This window comes from Nicotiana sylvestris, chromosome 6 (assembly GCF_000393655.2).
Source record: "Nicotiana sylvestris chromosome 6, ASM39365v2, whole genome shotgun sequence".
Classification (NCBI taxonomy): Eukaryota; Viridiplantae; Streptophyta; class Magnoliopsida; order Solanales; family Solanaceae; genus Nicotiana; species Nicotiana sylvestris.
In genome coordinates this window covers 94,571,957-94,589,441 of record NC_091062.1, presented here as the reverse complement: position 1 = coordinate 94,589,441, position 17,485 = coordinate 94,571,957, and the positions used below count along the sequence as shown (strand labels likewise).

Below are 17,485 nucleotides of genomic sequence, written 5' to 3'. Positions count from 1 at the left end.
TTGCCCGCTTGGGGTCTTACGGCCTTGAGTATTTGATAGCTCGATGGGATGATAGTCGATGACAGTCCCGAGTCGTCGAAAGTGTTTTGGCTTTGGAGCCATTCTCTGTAAATTTGGTGTTTCCTCATTGAGGGCTTTCGAGTTTTAGGTTTCCGACCCGGAGGTCATGTGGCTTCGAGTTTTTTGACGTCAGTCCCCGAGTATTCGGGAGATTTTTTGGCTTTGGAGCCATTTCTCGTAAAAGCAACATACTTCTTTGAAGCGCGAAGTGTTTTTGGTGGTAAAAGATACTCCTTTGATTACTTGGTACAAGTATACATATTTTCGCCATTAAGGGCTTGATTATTCTACATAGACATGGTTCATTTGATCGTTTGTTCTGATACATCATTTTCCTATCGAGACCCCTTTGGCTCATCTTGACTTCTTCGTGAAGGTGATCTTCCGAGGGGATGCCCTCCAGTATTCGAGGTTGATTGAAGAGAAGCCTTGAATACTTGTTGAATTTTCCTTAGGTATCATACAGATGTTGCCTCATTAAAAACCTTGCCGGTAAAACCCTTCTTGGGATAAAACCCGATCGAAGGAAAATAGTGCAACGTATGCTTTGAAACCTAAGGTCTTCAAGTTGGACAGCACTTCGACTGTTCTAATCGGACACCTGCGCAAGGGGTTAGTGTATGATGTAAAAATAAAAAAGGAGATGGTTATACCTTAGTGGTGATGGCACTTTGAGCCTCGATATACTTCAAATGTTTGCTTCGAGAACGTAGAACGGTCCTTAGCATGTTTTATTCGGGTGTAGCCGAGAATGTGTCTCGTGATTGCTACTTCACTGTTTGCTTATCCTTTGGCTCCTTTGATGTTGAAGGCGTCGATGCCGGTGCAACATCGTGCACCGCGAACATCTCCCTTGCTGCGTACTATTCCCCATACACAGTTTTATTCCGTCCTTTGTTGGAAACTTCATCATTTGATGAAGGGTTGATGGTACTGCTCTCATGCAGTGTATCCATGGCCTTTCGAGCAAGGTGTTGTATCTCATGTCTCCTTTGATGACACGAAACTTGGCGTTTTGCATTGTTCCGGCCACGTTGACCGGGAGGGTGATTTCCCATTTGGTTGTTTCGCTCGCCATATTGAATCCGTTGAGGACTCGAGAGGTAGGCACGATATGGTCAAGTAGTCTGAGCTGCTCCGCGACCCTTGACCTGATCATGTTGGCCGAGCTGTCTAGATCCACAAGTACACGTTTAATTTGAAATGCATTCACAAGAAAAGAAATTACCAATGCGTCGTTATGGGGCTGAGATAGGGTCTCCATGTCCTCGTCGCTTAATGTGAGAGCATCTTCGGGTATGTAACCCCGAGTTCGCTTATCCCTAGTGATGGATATTTTTGTTCTTTTGACGATGGGTTCCTGCAGAATGTCGATGCCTCCAAAGATCATGTGGATGACATGTTGTGGCTCATCCATTTCACTTTTATTGTTCGCCTCTCTTTCTCGGAACTGATTTTTGGCTCGGTCGCTAGGGAACTCTCGAAGATGCCCTTTGCTGAGTAGCCGGGCTACTTCTTCTCGGAGCTGTCTGCATTCTTCGGTCTTATGATCGTGTGTGTTGTGAAATTCGCACACTAAGTTAGGGTTCCTCTGCGACAGATCTGATAGTACAGGTCTCGGCCATCTGGTGTCTCTGATTTTACCGATGGTAGATACGATGTCCGAAACGTCAACACTGAAGTTGTATTCAGACAATAGGGGTGCCTCCGTCGGTCCTGTGTGTCTGTCGAATTTGGTTATGCTTACGAGTCCCCGAGGATTCTATCCTCGATCTATCCGTCGATCATTCCGGGGTATGTTACGCCTCGGGCCATTTCTTCTATCTTTGGTGTATGGCTAGTACTTTTCTTTGTTTGGCTTTGACTCCTTTGCTAGGAGTCTGTTTGGATAGACCGAGCCAGAGGGGGTTCCCAGTTGGTCGTCCTCGACCCTAATCTTTGATTGGTGTTGGTTGTGAACATCCGACCAAGTCACAGCGGGATATTCAACCAAATTCTGCTTTAGCTGCTTCGAGGCCACCGAGCTTTGTTCATTCAAGCCTTGGGTGAATTCTTGCACTGCCCAGTCATCGGAGACAGGTGGTAATTCCATTCGCTCCATTTGGAAGCGAGATACGAACTCCCGCAACATCTCATTTTCTCTTTGTTTGATTTTAAAGACGTTAGATTTCCTTGTAGCCACCTTGATGGCACCGACATGTGCCTTTACGAAAGAATCTGCTAGCATGGCAAATGAGTCTATCAAATTCGGAGCTAGGTTGCGATACCACATCATGGCCCCTTTTGAAAATGTTTCCCCGAATTTCTTCAACAGGACATATTCTATCTCGTCGTCCTTCAGGTCATTTCCCTTTACGACACAAGTGTAAGCAGTAACATGCTCGTTGGGGTCCGAGGTCCCATTGTACTTCGGGAGATCGGGCATTCTAAATTTCTTCAGGATGGGCTTCGGAGCTGCACTTGATGAGAATGGCTTTTGTTCGAATTTCTTTGAGTCAACACCCTTCAGGATCGGAGGCACGCCCGGGATCTGCTTGACCCTCGATTTGTAGGTCTCCACCTTTTTGTCGTTAGCTTCTATCATCTTTTCGCCCGATTCAATCCTCTTTGTGAGGTCCTCAAGCATCTTCATAATAGCGGGGTCCGCTGCTGACCCGTTGTTACTCGATCTTTCCGGTACTTGTTCGGCTCGAGGAGTCGTTTCCAGTGTTGCTGTGCTTGGAGTTTTTTGGCGGTTTTATAGGTGAGCAATCACCAGTTGTTGTGCCTGTAACATCTCAAAAATAATGTGAAGGTTAACCTCTTGTTCCCCTAGCGCTGGGATTTCCTAAGCTTTTTATTGGTTTTCTTAGCATGTGCTCTTGTTGGTGTGGCAGCTGATGTCGATGTGTTGAGCGTTGCGTGAGACCACGTCTACGGGAATTGGTTCTGGTGCATCTTCAGGGTTTCATGGTGGTACACCAACACCTGGAATAGCTATACCATTCTCTCCATGGTCCTCAAGACCGTTGTTTTCATGTGTGTTTACTGAGTTAGACATTTTGACCTCAAATCAAAGATTTTTGGACAAGAAAAAGTTTAAAGAATAACTTGAGTTTGTAGTAAACCAGCAAGAAAACAATCACTATTATTTTTTGCCCCACGGTGGGCACTAAACTGTTTACCTTGAAAATGGTAATTACAATTAGATTTGATTTTGTGGTTCTAATAATATGTGATCTTTTTTTATGCTAGTTGTTAGGTAGTAGATGCTAAGTGTACGATAGAAAATAAGATAAGAACTCGCAAGCGATATGTTCGAGCAAACCGAGTGGCTGAGAATCGGGGCCTCGAGGTCGAGCTAGGTACTGAGTTGTGGACAGCCGATGAAGGACTAACATTATTGAGAGCTTTGATAAAGGCTCTTTATGACCAATAATGAGCAATAAATGAAGAATAATCAATAGAACACAATAAATGTAAGTAATAAATGTAAATAATAGAATTAAGAGAGAATGTGTTAGAGAGCAGAGAATGTTCTTGTATTGAATGTTGTAAGTGATATTTGTTTTCTTACAAAATGACAAGGGTCCCCTTTATATATGAAGGGGAATCCTGTCATTGTACAGACGCATTTATTACAAGGATTTGAGGCTGGTACAGCCATTTAATGCCATGATACGGGCTTGAACTAGCCTAATAGACTTGGTCAGCTTCAGTCACATGCATTGGTAACTTCCTGTTAGTCCATCATAGCTACTAATTTGCACTTCCTCGAAGTCGATCTTTGAGAACCCTCAAGATCGAACCCCGAGATGAACTTCGAGCCTTTTGGGGGCGGTCTTTACGAGGTGCCTCAACGATCATAAAATCGGACCCTCTGATTTTACTGTATACAATATTTGGTCAATCGTCTTGGAGCGTTAAGTCATGATCAAAATTTAGACTTAATACAATTATCTATAGTTTTATTGCACTTTAGATTGAGATGTATTTTTTATATATCATTTGAAAATTATTGAGATCACAAAACATATTAGAATTAGTTGTATGTACAGTTCAATTATATATGATATATTATGTGTAAGTTAAACCATAGTTGATTGATTGATATTCTCATTACATAATTTAGTTCCACTTTACTATTTTTTTTCCTTATGATCCACTTTATTATTCGATACGTCAATAGTGACTAAAAAATTAAACTGCAATCTATAAGATTTTGAAAATGAAATGTCTCAATTTGAAAATCCATAATTAGCTATTTGTGAAAGTATTTTTTTGGTTAAAAGGGATGTTGTATTTATATGTTAGTTAACAAAAGGAACCACATCAGGGACATTGCTGGGGTATCGCAGAAACCCCATAGTTGTAAACTTGAGCATAATTGTGTTTAAATTACAACCCACAAAAGATCTAACTAGTTCAATTCCTAGCATGTCTACCCAAAATACATCATTGACAAACATCGGAGGAACTGATAATGTCATAGATTTGTTAAAAAATATCTCCTTTTCTGCTTCCTTGGCCAATGCATCAGCTACTCTGTTCTGCTCCCGGTAGATGTGCCTCACTACCACACTGCCCCTCCTTTGGATGATTGACCTGCATTCACAAATTAGAGGGTCATAAATCAGACTTCCATTCAAAAGCATATTGATTGTTTTATCTGAATCAGTGTTTATTTCCAGTGGTACTAAATGGTTTTGCTCCGCCAGTTGTAGACCTCGTATGAGGGCCTGAACTTCTGCCCTTATGTTTGTTGTTTGGGGGATATTGTCCATGTAGCCCAATATCCATTCGCCATTGTGGTTTCTGAATATTCCCCCTGAACCTCCTATTCCTGGGTTCCCCCTTACTGCACCATCTGTGTTCAGTTTGTAAGAACCTCTGGATGGAGGTTCCCATTTTAACATGATTTGGTGAGTTACCTTTGTTGAGTCATTTTTTTGTAAGCATAAGGTATTTAGTTGCTTTTGAGATTGTGTTATTGGCATTGATGTGCTCTTTCTTGTTATTGAATACATTACTGTTTCTGGTTAACCAGATGTTCCATAGACAAAAGGTAATGAGGTTGTCCTAACAGATGTAGTTATTGAAAGGGACATTTTTAACAGAGTTCCAGGTTGATTGCCATTGGTGGCTATTGAAAACTAGAGCATTATTTGAACCACTTCCTGAAGATTTGGATTGAATTTCATTCTAGAAATGGACAATATTAGGACATTCAAAGAAAATATGTGTAATGTTTTCCTGTCCATTGTTATAGTATTGACATGTAGGGACACAGTTGATTCCAATAGAGTGGAAGAAGCTCCTAGTTGGAAGTCTTTTATGGGTTAGGAGCCAGGTGAAGTATTTGATTTTGTTGGGGGCTTGTAGCTTCCAGATCCATTTGAAAGAGCCTTCCTCCCCATAATGGAGACTGGTTGTAGTCCTGCTTATGAAGGAGTAAGCAGAACTATGTGAGAACTGGCCATTAGGAGTCAGATCCCATATAATATTATCATCCTTAGTTGTAACAGGGGGATGAACATAGAGTTCAACAGGTTCAGAATACGTGGGGGAATGTTAATGGACAAAGCTGATGTGTCCCAATTTCCCAGGTTGTGGATTGAGCTAACCTTGGCATCAAGGTCATTTTGGGTTAATGCGCCCTCAGTCATCTGTCTGATTGCTGGCTGGTTAGGGATCCAGGTGTCATTCAAGAAACTGACCCTATTTCCTTTGTGGACTACCCATCTGCTTGCTTTGTTGCATATCTCCCAGCCCTTTAGAATGCCCTTCTAGGTTGGAGATTTTGGGTGTTTAGGGTATCTAAATGTTCTAACTGGTCTAGACATGTTGCAATGTTTGTGAATGAGAACTCTAGCCCATAGAATATTGGTATTCTTATAAGTTCTCCATGCTAGATTTCTGAGGGAAACTTTGTTCTTGATACTAGCCTTTTGGAGCCCTAGCCCTCCCTCAGCCTTAGTGTTAGTGACTATCTCCCACTTGATCAGATGTAACTTCTTCCTTTCAGGGGTGGTGCCCCAAAGGAAGTTTCTCTGAATTCTATCGATCTAATTGGTGATTTTGGTGGGTAGATTTATATATTGCATAACATGACTTGGGATGCTGTTCAAAGAAGTTTTGGCCAGGACTGTTCTCCCAGCCATGTTGAGGCATTTAGTTTTCCAACCAGCCAACTTGGATTACATGTTATCAATAATGAATTGAAAGTCTGCAGATGATTGTTTTTTGTGGAGTATAGGAAATCAAAGGTATTTTTCAAAGGATGTTGTGTGCCTGATGGACAAATAATTGGTGAGATGTTGTATGACATCTTGTGTGATGTTTGAAGAAAACAGGACTCTTGATTTGGTGAGATTGATTTTTTGTCCTAACTGCTCATTGAAGTTCTGCAATATTGAAAGAATGGTATTGCAGTTCCTATCATTGGCTTTGGCAAAGAGGGTGAGGTCATCCGCAAAGAATAGGTGGGATATTTTTCGTCTAGACCTACCTATACTTATGGGGTGCCATTGGTTAAGTAGTATTGCCTTATCAATAGATCTTAATAGTCTTTTCATACACATAATGAATAGGTAGGGAGACATAGGGTCGTCGTGCCTAATGCCTCTTGAGGGTTTGAAAGACTCTGTTTTCCCCATTGACAAGAATGGAAATGGATGATATACTGATGCATGACATGATGAGTTTGGATAAGCCCCGGGGGAAGTTTAAAACAGCTAGAGTATCTCTAATAAAGGACCATTCCAGTCTATCAAAGGCCTTCTCTAGGTCTATTTTTAGGACCATATTGCCACTTTTCCCTCTTATTTTCCTGAAGTGAGTGATATATTCCTGGACAATGATGGCATTGTCACAAGCTCTCCTATTAGAGAGAAAGCTTGCTTGGCTTGGCCCAATGATGTGGGCAAAATAGGTTTTATCCTGTTCACAATGATTTTTGTGACTGACTTGTAGATGGTGTTACAAAGTCTGATGGGCCTAAAATATTTCAACATTGAAGCTTGGGGGAATTTAGGGATTAGGCACAAAAGAGTTTAGTTCATGGTGTTGTCCATAGAGCTTTTAGAGAAACATCTTTGACAGAAGTTTGTGACAGAGTCCCCTGCTATATCCCAATACTTTTGGTAGAAGAAGGGGTGGAGGCCATCAGGGCCAGGAGATTTAAAGGGTTTATGGGAGAAGACTTCCGTTTTAATCTCACTCACATGAAGAGGTTTGTCCATAAAATCTCTTTGGCTTTAAGACAGAATGGGTGCCATGGTGGAGTGGTCTGTGGTATCCCAAGGAGCTTCAGTGTGGGATGTTGTGTATAGATCACTAAAGAAGCCCATAATCGCTGAATGAATGTCATTTTGGTCATGAATCCAATTTCTATTCTCTTCTTTAAGAGAGAGGATTCTTTTCCTCCTTCTTCTATTGAGGGTGGTTATGTGAAAGAATCTGGTGCTAGCATCTCCCTCATTTAGCCAGTTAATTATAGACTTAAGTTTCCAAAAGTCTTATTCATTTTTGAGAATTAGGTTGAGTTTAGCATTTAGCTCTGTTTCAAGGTGTAACAGGTAACTACTGAATTGGTAGCTAGGAGATTTTTGGATTCCAGAGATTCTTGCTAGGATTCTTTTTTTTTATGGAAGATGTTTCCAAAGACTTCCTGGTTCCACTTTGTTACCAGAGTCTTGAAGCTTTCAGTGGATTAAAGAAGGGTGAAATGGTTAGAGAAGGCCCTATTGATGATGTTAGTAAAAGAAGGGTGGCTAGCCCACATTGACTCAAACCTGAAGGGCCTTGATGGTTTGTTGTTTGGGGGCCCTACCAAGTTAATTTGTAAAGGGAAATGGTCTGAGTGGGTTCTAGGGAGGTGAAGTACAGTAGCTTCAAGGTACTGTGCAATCCAGCCTTCATTTGCGAAGCACCTATCTATTCTTTCCAGAATTAGAGAGGTTTTGTTACTGTACCTTTTATTAGTCCAAGTGTATTTGATTCCTTTATAGCCTAGGTCTAGGAGGTTACACTCATTTATACAGTTCCAAAATAGGTTATTGCGGCTCAGGTTTATGGTATTACCCCCAAATTTGTCCTGGCCTTTAGGACTTCGTTGAAGTCTCCGCCTATAGACCAATTGGTTTTTATGTTTATTGATATTGTGATTAGGTTCTCCTATATGAGTTTCCTATTTGCTAAGAGATTGCTAGCATAAATAGCAGAGAAGAGCCTTGAAGGGTGGTCTGGACTTACCTTCACCATTGCATGGATGCCTTGGGGGGTAGTTGCCAGTTCTTCAACTGCCACGAACTCCTCTTTCCACATAAACACTATACCCCTAGATGGTCCTACTACCGGAGATTGAATGATCATATTGAACTGAAGTTGCTGGGCTAGGGTCTGGTAGTCTGCCATCTTCGTTTCAAGCAGGACAAGCATGACAGGCTTGTGTATTTTCACCATTTCTAAATAGTGCCATTTAAACTCGGCATTATTTCCACCACTAATATTCCATATGATGTAGTCATCATTGGAGTTGGGGGTGGTTAGTGAGTTCCCTCTTGAGGGCTCTTTGGACTTTGTAGACCCGACATTTGAGGGGGGGGGACTTATTCTTGAGACTCAGGACTAGAGTTAGGTTGAGAAAGGGGTTTCATCGGACCATGTGTTTGGGTTGAGACTAGGCTCATTCCACACTTGGTCATTGTTCTGGGGCATAACACCACTACTATCTCGCTTGTTTCCATGCTGAACTCTATCGATCTCACTGAGTCTAGGAGTAATGAGTCCATTCTTAGTGTGGAATAAGGTATTTCCTGTTCTTCTAAGGCATTCTTCTTCTTGAGGATCTCCAGGGCTTTGGGGATTCCTTTCTGGATATTCTGAAGAGGTGGGGAATTGCTCTTCCCTTTTGGAGCAGAAGATGATGGCTTGTTTTGGGTCGTTAATGGGGAGTTGCTGTCGATGTTGACCATCGATTGCCATATGAGAGGTCCAAAGGCTTCCAGTGCTTTACTCAGTGCTTCCACCATGACTCTGGCTAGGTAGGCTGGATTTTGCACTATCAGGGTCACCTTCTGATTGCCCAAAGGAGAGTCCATGGCCTTGTAAAGCAACCTCCAACCAGGAGGCCGGTTGGTGGTCCGGTGGTGGTGGGAGAGAGGTGATGATGGTTGGTTGCGTTTCTTTTGCCATTTGTGTGTTTCTTTGTCTTGCTACTTTAGGTAACAAGTGGGGTGAAATTAAGGGACTATGTTTCCATAAGAACCCCTTTTGGTGTCACATCTTGGTCAGTGGAAGGGTTTCTGGGCATAAGAACTAGGGGTGGGATGGTCATTAATTGGGGATCTAATGGAGGTGACGGTTGTAGTCTTTTCATCTAGAAATGGGGGGGGGGTACCAGATAGGGCACTTGATTGTTATTGGTGACTGTTGGTATTTCTCCATTAGAGGTCAGGTGTATTGGTAGGGAAAGCGTAGGTTTGTGTATGTGGGTGAGGAATTGGGCTGTCAGTGGTGCCCTTGTTGGAGTACCCGTTTGTAGAAAACGGATCGACCCTATTGGGTGTTTCACCACTCTTGAGGATTCTGGTCTTGGGAGTTGGGCTAGAGGCCCCTTGGACACTGGGCTCATGGTTGTGGTTGGTGGGGGCGTTAGTAGTTGGTCCCGCTTTTCTTTTGGCACCTATACTGGGCTACGTCCGTGAGCCCATTTTCTGACATTGTTGGGGCAGATCTTGTGTGTTAGTGGGGTTTTTATTTAGCATTGGGCCTCTTTTGGGTATTTTGGGCGGGGTTAATTATTTTTTGAATTATAACGAAGAGTTTGAGTTTGGAAAAATTTACCTGAATTGGCATCGAACAAATTTACATGTATCTCCTTTGTCTATGGAGCATGTTGTGGTTTGTTCATTCTACCATCATTTTTGTTTGTTGTTTTTGCTTGTCCCTGCTTGCACCTTCTTGGGAAGGTGACAGTTTTCCACTCACTTTCCTCCGAAATGACTGCTTTCTTGTGATGGTCGTCGTGTGGTTCGTGGGTTGCTGTGGGTGTGGGTGCCCTGTAGTTGCAAATTTGTGCAGTGTGCCCTATTCTGCCACAAACGGTGCACAGAGTCCCCTCTCCTTCGTAGATCACAGCCTGCTCATGGTCCCCTATTATTACTGATGTTTTTACTAGGGTTTCCAGTGGAACTTGAATACAAATACGTGCATATCTTTCCCTTAGGGTAGAGGATGTACATTGGTCTATCTTGAAAAGTTTACCCAGCTTCCTACCAACTTTCTCTAGGATATCCTGATCATAGAACTCTGTTGGTAATTGAGGCAGCCGGATCTATATGGCAGTAGAAGTAAAAGTGGCTTCTTGAGGAACAAACTTAGGTTCCCATTTACGTACAGAAAGGAAATTTCCAGAGATGAACCAGGGGCCTAGGTGTAGAGCCTTAACCATACTTTCCTCTAAACTAAATTTAACTATGTAGAAGTCCCACCCTAGGTCAATCAAGATTAACTGTTCGGATGTCTTCCATAGGTCGTTTAGTTTAGATCGAAGGAGATGGTGAGACATCTTTTGCTTGAGAACTTTGTTGATTACAGAGTAACACCATGGAAGGTAAAGGCATTCTTTGTCATCTTCTGTAAGTGGAATTGAACCCTCAATGTGCTTCCCTTTGTCCAGATCTGGAATTGCTTGGTGGTCGATATCATAGTAATTAGTTTGGTTGCTCGCTGGTTTGTCCAAGAGCATTTTCTTATAGGAGTGATGAGGTAGTTCTACCTCCATTTGGCTATGCTTATCTGGGGGTTCCGATGGGAGTGGTGGCTTAATCAGAGGGGGATCTATAGTATGGGAATAGTACTTATAGCTAACAATAGATAGAGAGAGTATCAGATTTTGACAACCTTTATTTGTGAAAGTATTGATATATGGTAGATAAGTATTAAATCTTTTATAACATACTTTTATGGAAGTATTATATTCTTGTTCATACCAACACAAGCATTTTAATCTAATCTTGTCTTAAACTAATCGAATTATTTATATCTAGTTTTCGAAAGACTAGATAGAAAGAGCTAGCCACTTCGGCTTAATATACTGTCATTTCGGATAAAAAATTAATGGGAGGGAGCCTTATACTTCCGATCAAATGCCAATTTACCAACCTAAAATTGCACACATTATAAGTTGATCTACAAGTTCCATTGATAAATCCATCAATAAATGAGAAGCTTGCGTCAAATTGATACACATATGTAATTCTTGGCATGTAGGCAAGAAACTCACGTTTTAGTCATATTTTGTACTATAATTACTACAGTTTATTCGTGTCTGAGCTTAAATGATGGTAATTTGTATTTATTATATGGTTTATGCCTGGCAAGAAATGATTTCGAGTTAAGAAAATAATTTGGAGCTAAATCGAACAATTTGGAGCTTTAAAGTCTGAGTAAAAGCCTAAGAAATTAAACCGAATTCGCGTCCGAGGGTCGAGGACCAAGTCTGGAGATAAAAAAAGTGGGGAAAAAATTATTACTCTAAGATTATCGCGTCGCGTGGGGTGCTGTGAGACGCGACTCGGCAGTACAATTGGGAAATGCCTATCAGAACCTGCTCTCTGAATCTCTTTGTCAGTGTATTTATCCTCTTCGGCTTGGAAAAGGTAATTTCGTGAGGACCCACTTCTATATGGTATAAATACACCAAAATATGATTTTGGGAGGACTTTTGACCTACGAAATATTTGAGGAGCAACTAAGGTAAGAAGACACAAGATTTCAACCAACAACCGGTGCAATACGGGAGTTTGTATCGAATCATTAATATTGATGTTTTCTATGTCTTTAAACCTTTTTTAGATGACTTTTTCCATTGCTTTTGGAGTAGTTTTTCCTTAGGGTGTTGACAGACATGGTGTATTGAGAAGTTGATTAGGGATTCAATTCTTGACAATTGCTTGATTTAATTGATGAAGTTTTGAATTGTATTGTGAATTTTATTCATTGTTTTACTTAATTGAAGGAGGGTTTGATATTGAATTTCTTTACATTTCATGCTCTAGTTAAATTTGTGATTCACCTAGGTAATCGAAAAATCCTCTTGAATTATTAATCGTACTAGAAAATAGGAAAATATTTGTGAGAAGTTACCCTTTAGATTAAAACTATCAGTATATTCATAGCAAATGTTCATAGTGTTTCAATTGGATTATTTCTGGGAATGAATGTTTAATAGAAAGAGGAACCTTAACTTCAAGTGTAATATAATTCGTGAGAATCAACAGTATCATAGAGCAAACCGATTGAAGAATTAGATCCCGAGTCAATTATCTTGCACCTGTCTTGTTACACCCTATATTTTCGTACGTAAGAGTGCGTCATAAGTCAATTGATGTAAGCTTAGAAATGAAATCATCTTTGAAAAGTTTACAAAGTTATTTAATCATATTACCGTGGAGGTTACAAATATTTAAGATCATGAATACCAAGTACCAAGAGGGTTTGAAGGCTTAGAAGCTAAACGAATTGAAGAAAATAAGTTTCGTCGAAAGTCGACAAGTTGAGAATGTTATAACATATGCTTTTTGGGGTGAGACTAGGGTGCTTAATATTATAAGAAACTTATGTTATGAGTTATTATAATCGTATGATAGTCGTGTGTTATGTTTGAAGTCAAGCGAGTTGTGGAACAAAAGTTGGAAAAGGTCATCACAAGTTACATTCATAAATGTGTTGAAACTTAGGTCAAATGTAGATGAGATTTTCTCATATATACTTGGAATTAAGGGGTGATATACCTATTAAATTGAAGATCTATGAGTCTAGTTTCTAGCGCATTTAACCGTTCGTCGATGCTACATCGTAGTATAGAGATATTCGTATTTTTGCGAGACTGCATAAGCAGCTCCCATGGGACCCAAAAGGTCGGTGTAAACTCCAGCTTGTATTTAAGTCAATTATAAATCATTTTCACTCATTTATCTCATCAAAAACAGTTCCTAAACCCTCCTAAATTCTCTCCAAGGGTTCCTCCATGATTCTAGGATGAAAACCTAAGATAAAAACATGAATCCAACGCTAGAAACCCCGTGGTGCTTACTAGATCATAGTTCTTTATCTTGTGGTTGTTTTGGAGGGTTCTTCAAAGTGAAGTAACCTGAAGTTTCATGTTTTTCTTGTTGATTAAGGTAATAATCATCCCCTTCTTCATATATATTAAATTTTCAAGGCGAACTGCAAGTGTTTACGCACCAACTTGAACACCAAAAGTTGATTCAAGAAGAGAACACAACACCTATAGTGTTGTGGTGTCATTGAGGATAATTGTGGGTTGTGTTTGGCTAAAATTTCAAGTTGTTGCTACTGTCTAAGGTGAGTATAATAGCCTACTATCTTTGCTTAAGCTTTATTGTATGTTGGTTAAGTTGTTAGGATGATAAACTACAAGATAATACTTGGATTAGCTTGAGATGTTGTTTTTGTTCTTGATGGATTGATTTGAAAGTTGATCTTATGAACTTTAATTGGATGGAAATTATGGAAATAAGTTGGCTATGATATTTTTAGTATGATTATGTTGGTTTACATGTCAATCTTGTTGAGGAAATTGGTAACGAAAAGGAAATGGCTACAAAACACTTGGAAGTTGTCGACAGTGATATTATCTTGTGTTGGGCTATTTTAGGTAACTTTAAAATTGAGTACAAGGTTGGAAATAATTTAAAATATATTGGTTATTATATTGAATATATTACTAAGTTCAAGAATGAATGATAATCGGATTGAAGGGTGCTAAAGGGATTCAATCCGAGCTTGCCGCTTGTCGTGATATGTTGATGACTTGTTATTAAAATATTTTTTACCCTATTGTTGATGTTGTTTTTATTGTATTGCCCTGGTTTTTATTGTTGGTATATGGTATTAGAGGAGGCCCTTGTTACAGGGGAGATGCTGCCCAAATTTACATAAATGAGCTATTAGCTTAAGTTACGGACTTAGCCTTTACTCATCACTGCTTTTGAATCTCCTTATGCTATGGTAGACTGAGTTGAGTTGTTTGAAGAGTTGCTTGGAATCTATTAAGGACTAAACGAGGTTAAGGTATGTTAAGACTAAACCTTTCCTTCATTTTGGCATGATCCCATAAATACATGTGTTTGATAACGAGACATAATGATCCCGTCAATTATCAGCTTGGTTGGTAAGCTCCATTTCCTCGGAGTTACCAGGTCCAAACCTTGGAGTCCATTTTATATATGTAGGTTTGATGGCAAGGTTGAGGCCCTATCCCGACCATGGTACAGTTTAGTTACCTCTAGAGACTTGTAAACGAGTCTTGTATATCTTGTATATCAGTATTGTGGCCTTGCTAGCCCTGTGTACATGTTAGTTTGATATTGCTGGTTGTAGACATTCATGGTGGCCTCGTCAGCCTTGATTTGTATAGTAGGCCTCATTGTCCTAAGTTGAGGATTACCCCTCCAGAGTTCATAGTTATAGAATAGTAAGCTCGGGAAAAATATGGCACTAGATGCCGGTCGTGCCTCCCCAGGTTTAGAGAGTGACAAACTTGGTATTAGAGCAGTTCTATCCTAGGGAGTCTACAAGCAGTGTCTAGTAGAGCCTTGTCTATAGATGTGTTGTGCACCACATTATATAAACAGGAAGCTACAAGGCATTTAGGAGTATATTATCCTTCTTTTAAATCCACATCGTGCTATAGAGATGAGTCATAAGAGTTCGAGCCAAGACATATGTTTGCTAATTATAGAGATGCTTGCAATTAGAAAAATTACAGCTAGTCAGAGGGCTAATACAACAGCAGGTAAGGGCATTAGTAGAGAGAGAATTCTTGATGACGTGGCCCTGGTTGAGGTCCTATTAGATCGTGTATACCAGATGGTTCACTCTAATAAGACATCGTTCTGTAGAGATGAGTCATAAGAGTTCGAGCCAAGACATATGTTTGCTAATTATAGAGATGCTTGCAATTAGAAAAATTACAGCTAGTGAGAGGGCTAATATAGCAACAGGTAAGGGCATTAGTAGAGAGAGAATTCTTGATGACGTGGCCCTGTTTGAGGTCTTATTAGATAGTGCATACTAGATGGTTCACTCTAAAGTAGTACAGTCAGATATGAATACTAGGATGTTCAAAAATATCAGAAGACATGTAGTGGCATCCTAGAAGGGATAGATATTTACCTTGGTATGACTCCTATCCCTAGTAAAAAGAGAATAGTAGGTGACCTGAAGAGCCATTGAGATGGAGCAAGGGGAGATAAAAGTGAAGGAATGTTTGTTGAAGTTTTCAAAATAAGGTAATAAACAAAGATATTAGCAGAAGAATAAGAAGAGAGTAAATGAACATTACTAGTAAAATGTGATAAAAGGGTGGTAACGGTAAATCATAGCATGGCAGGATGACATAGTCTATAGTCAAGTAAAGGAAAAGACAAGAGGTGACAGGCCTTGAGACTATAAAAGAGTATAAGCTATAATGTCATATCCTCATTTCGAGAAAATGAGTAGGCGACTCCAACATAATTACCAGAAGGCTAAGTTAGACCTCCCCGGAGTAATAGAAATCAACATAGGCTAGGAAACAAGAAAAAAAATCGAACATGATTTAGGGACCGAAGAATTCGATAATAGTTGGCATCGTAAGAATATCAGAAATTGTGTTCCGAAAATGATAGAATGGACAACGGAAGAATAACCTTTAAAGGTCATTCAAGAAGACGTTTCCCTAAATAAAGCAATGTGAGCAACGTTATGCTTAAGGGACTAAATGTTTAAATTACACTAGGTGTCACCTTCACGCGTAAGAAATTCAGTCATCTCTACCGCAAGGCGAATAAGAGTCAATGAAGATGTGAAAAGATGCCAAAGATGAAGAGGTAACTATGGACTAGTAAATGAAGAATGCGGTAAAAAGGCGAAAGAGGTGAGATTGCATTTATGCAGATCCTATAGATATGTTATGACTCCAGAACTTTATATAAGCATGATGGTAGGGAGATGCAGTAAGGGTTCCCTTCCAGGATGTTATTGATAAATAAGTGCGAATGAACACTTGATACATAAGGAGCCAATGCAAGAGGTAAGTTAAGACAAAGGAAACAACCCTAGAAAGATTACGTGAAATATAGATATGAGAATGGACCAACGAGTAGTTTGTAGTTGATTCAGGAAGATTCTGGTTATGGCTAGACAGGAGGATACAGATAAATCAGCAGATCGTGCAAGATAAACCTAGTGAACCTCAGCATAGGGAATTCAGTCTCGTAGATACGACATCGTCATCCTTGAGAAATATTCAGATGGGAGTTGAGGTAGTTATGGTTGCCATAAAAGTGTTACAGAAATAAAAGAGAGTGCCATGGGGGAGACAAAAAAAGTTGCGTTCAGAAGTAACCCCACGAGAATAAGGGCACGGAGGTATGTAACTAAGGTTATTTATATGTGAGAAAGAACATCAAAAATTCTGTTGGGTATATGATGTGATATGCTCACAACTTTACAAAAGTCAAAGAGTCTTCCCTAAGTGCTATAATGAAAGACTAGCTGAGGAAATAAGAAAGAAGGCTTCAACCTAAGCATAGTGACCTAGATAAATAATGGTCTTGTAACAACAATCTCACTAGAAAATTGTATGCACTCTATCAGAAAGTGGCACCTATCATGACTAAGGAATGGGAAGAAAAATCTAACGTAATATTCGAGATCATATGAGTTTCACAAAATTATATGTGGTCACTAAGATAAGCCAAGTATTCATGCAACAAGTGGCAGAACGACCAGGAAAAATAATTGCCTACTCTTAACGAAAGCCAAAAAGGCACGAAAGGAATTATTCGATCAATGACACAGAGTTAGTTACGTGATGAATACACTTAACATTTTAGAGTGTTATCCATGAAGCATATATGCTGAAAATGATACAACTATAAGAGACTCCAATATAAGTTAAAAGAAAGAATTGAGTCACCGTCATAGACAAAATCTTGAATTACTAGAAGGTTATATCATGGATGTTCCATATCATCCGTGAAAGGCTAAAGTAATAATTAATACCCTGAGCTGCAGATCAGAAGATAGCCTAAGCCTACTTAAAGGCTGAAATAGAAGAGGACATTAGAGAATTACATCAGCTAAGTGAATAAGGAATTTGAATATTAGACCCCAATGAGTATAGAAATCGTGATTCAAGATATTGCAGAATCACTCTTAATATTAGAGGTACAAGATAGATATTACAATAGCCATATTATATAACGGCTCTAAGATAAAGCTAGTTAGAAAAGTACCAGCCTCATAAGAAGTCAGTATGAAGCTTTCGTCGGATTGTGTATGCACCTGAGGTGCAAGTATTGTAGTAGAGCTTTGAGGCGTGGATGTGAATTCTACCTATGTGGAAGGGAGGGTATAAAAGAGATAGAAGATA

General features: G+C 39.8%; 1 protein-coding gene across 1 annotated transcript; it reads right to left on the bottom strand.

The window, feature by feature from the left end:
• Nucleotides 1–9,925: 9,925 nt before the first annotated feature.
• On the bottom strand, nt 9,926–10,825 carry LOC104236971 (uncharacterized). The gene is made up of 2 exons (XM_009791024.1): nt 10,439–10,825; nt 9,926–10,375 (listed from the first exon to the last, which is right to left on the bottom strand). Exons 1-2 carry the CDS (start codon nt 10,823–10,825, stop codon nt 9,926–9,928), a joined length of 837 nt encoding a protein of 278 aa, XP_009789326.1.
• Nucleotides 10,826–17,485: the final 6,660 nt, after the last annotated feature.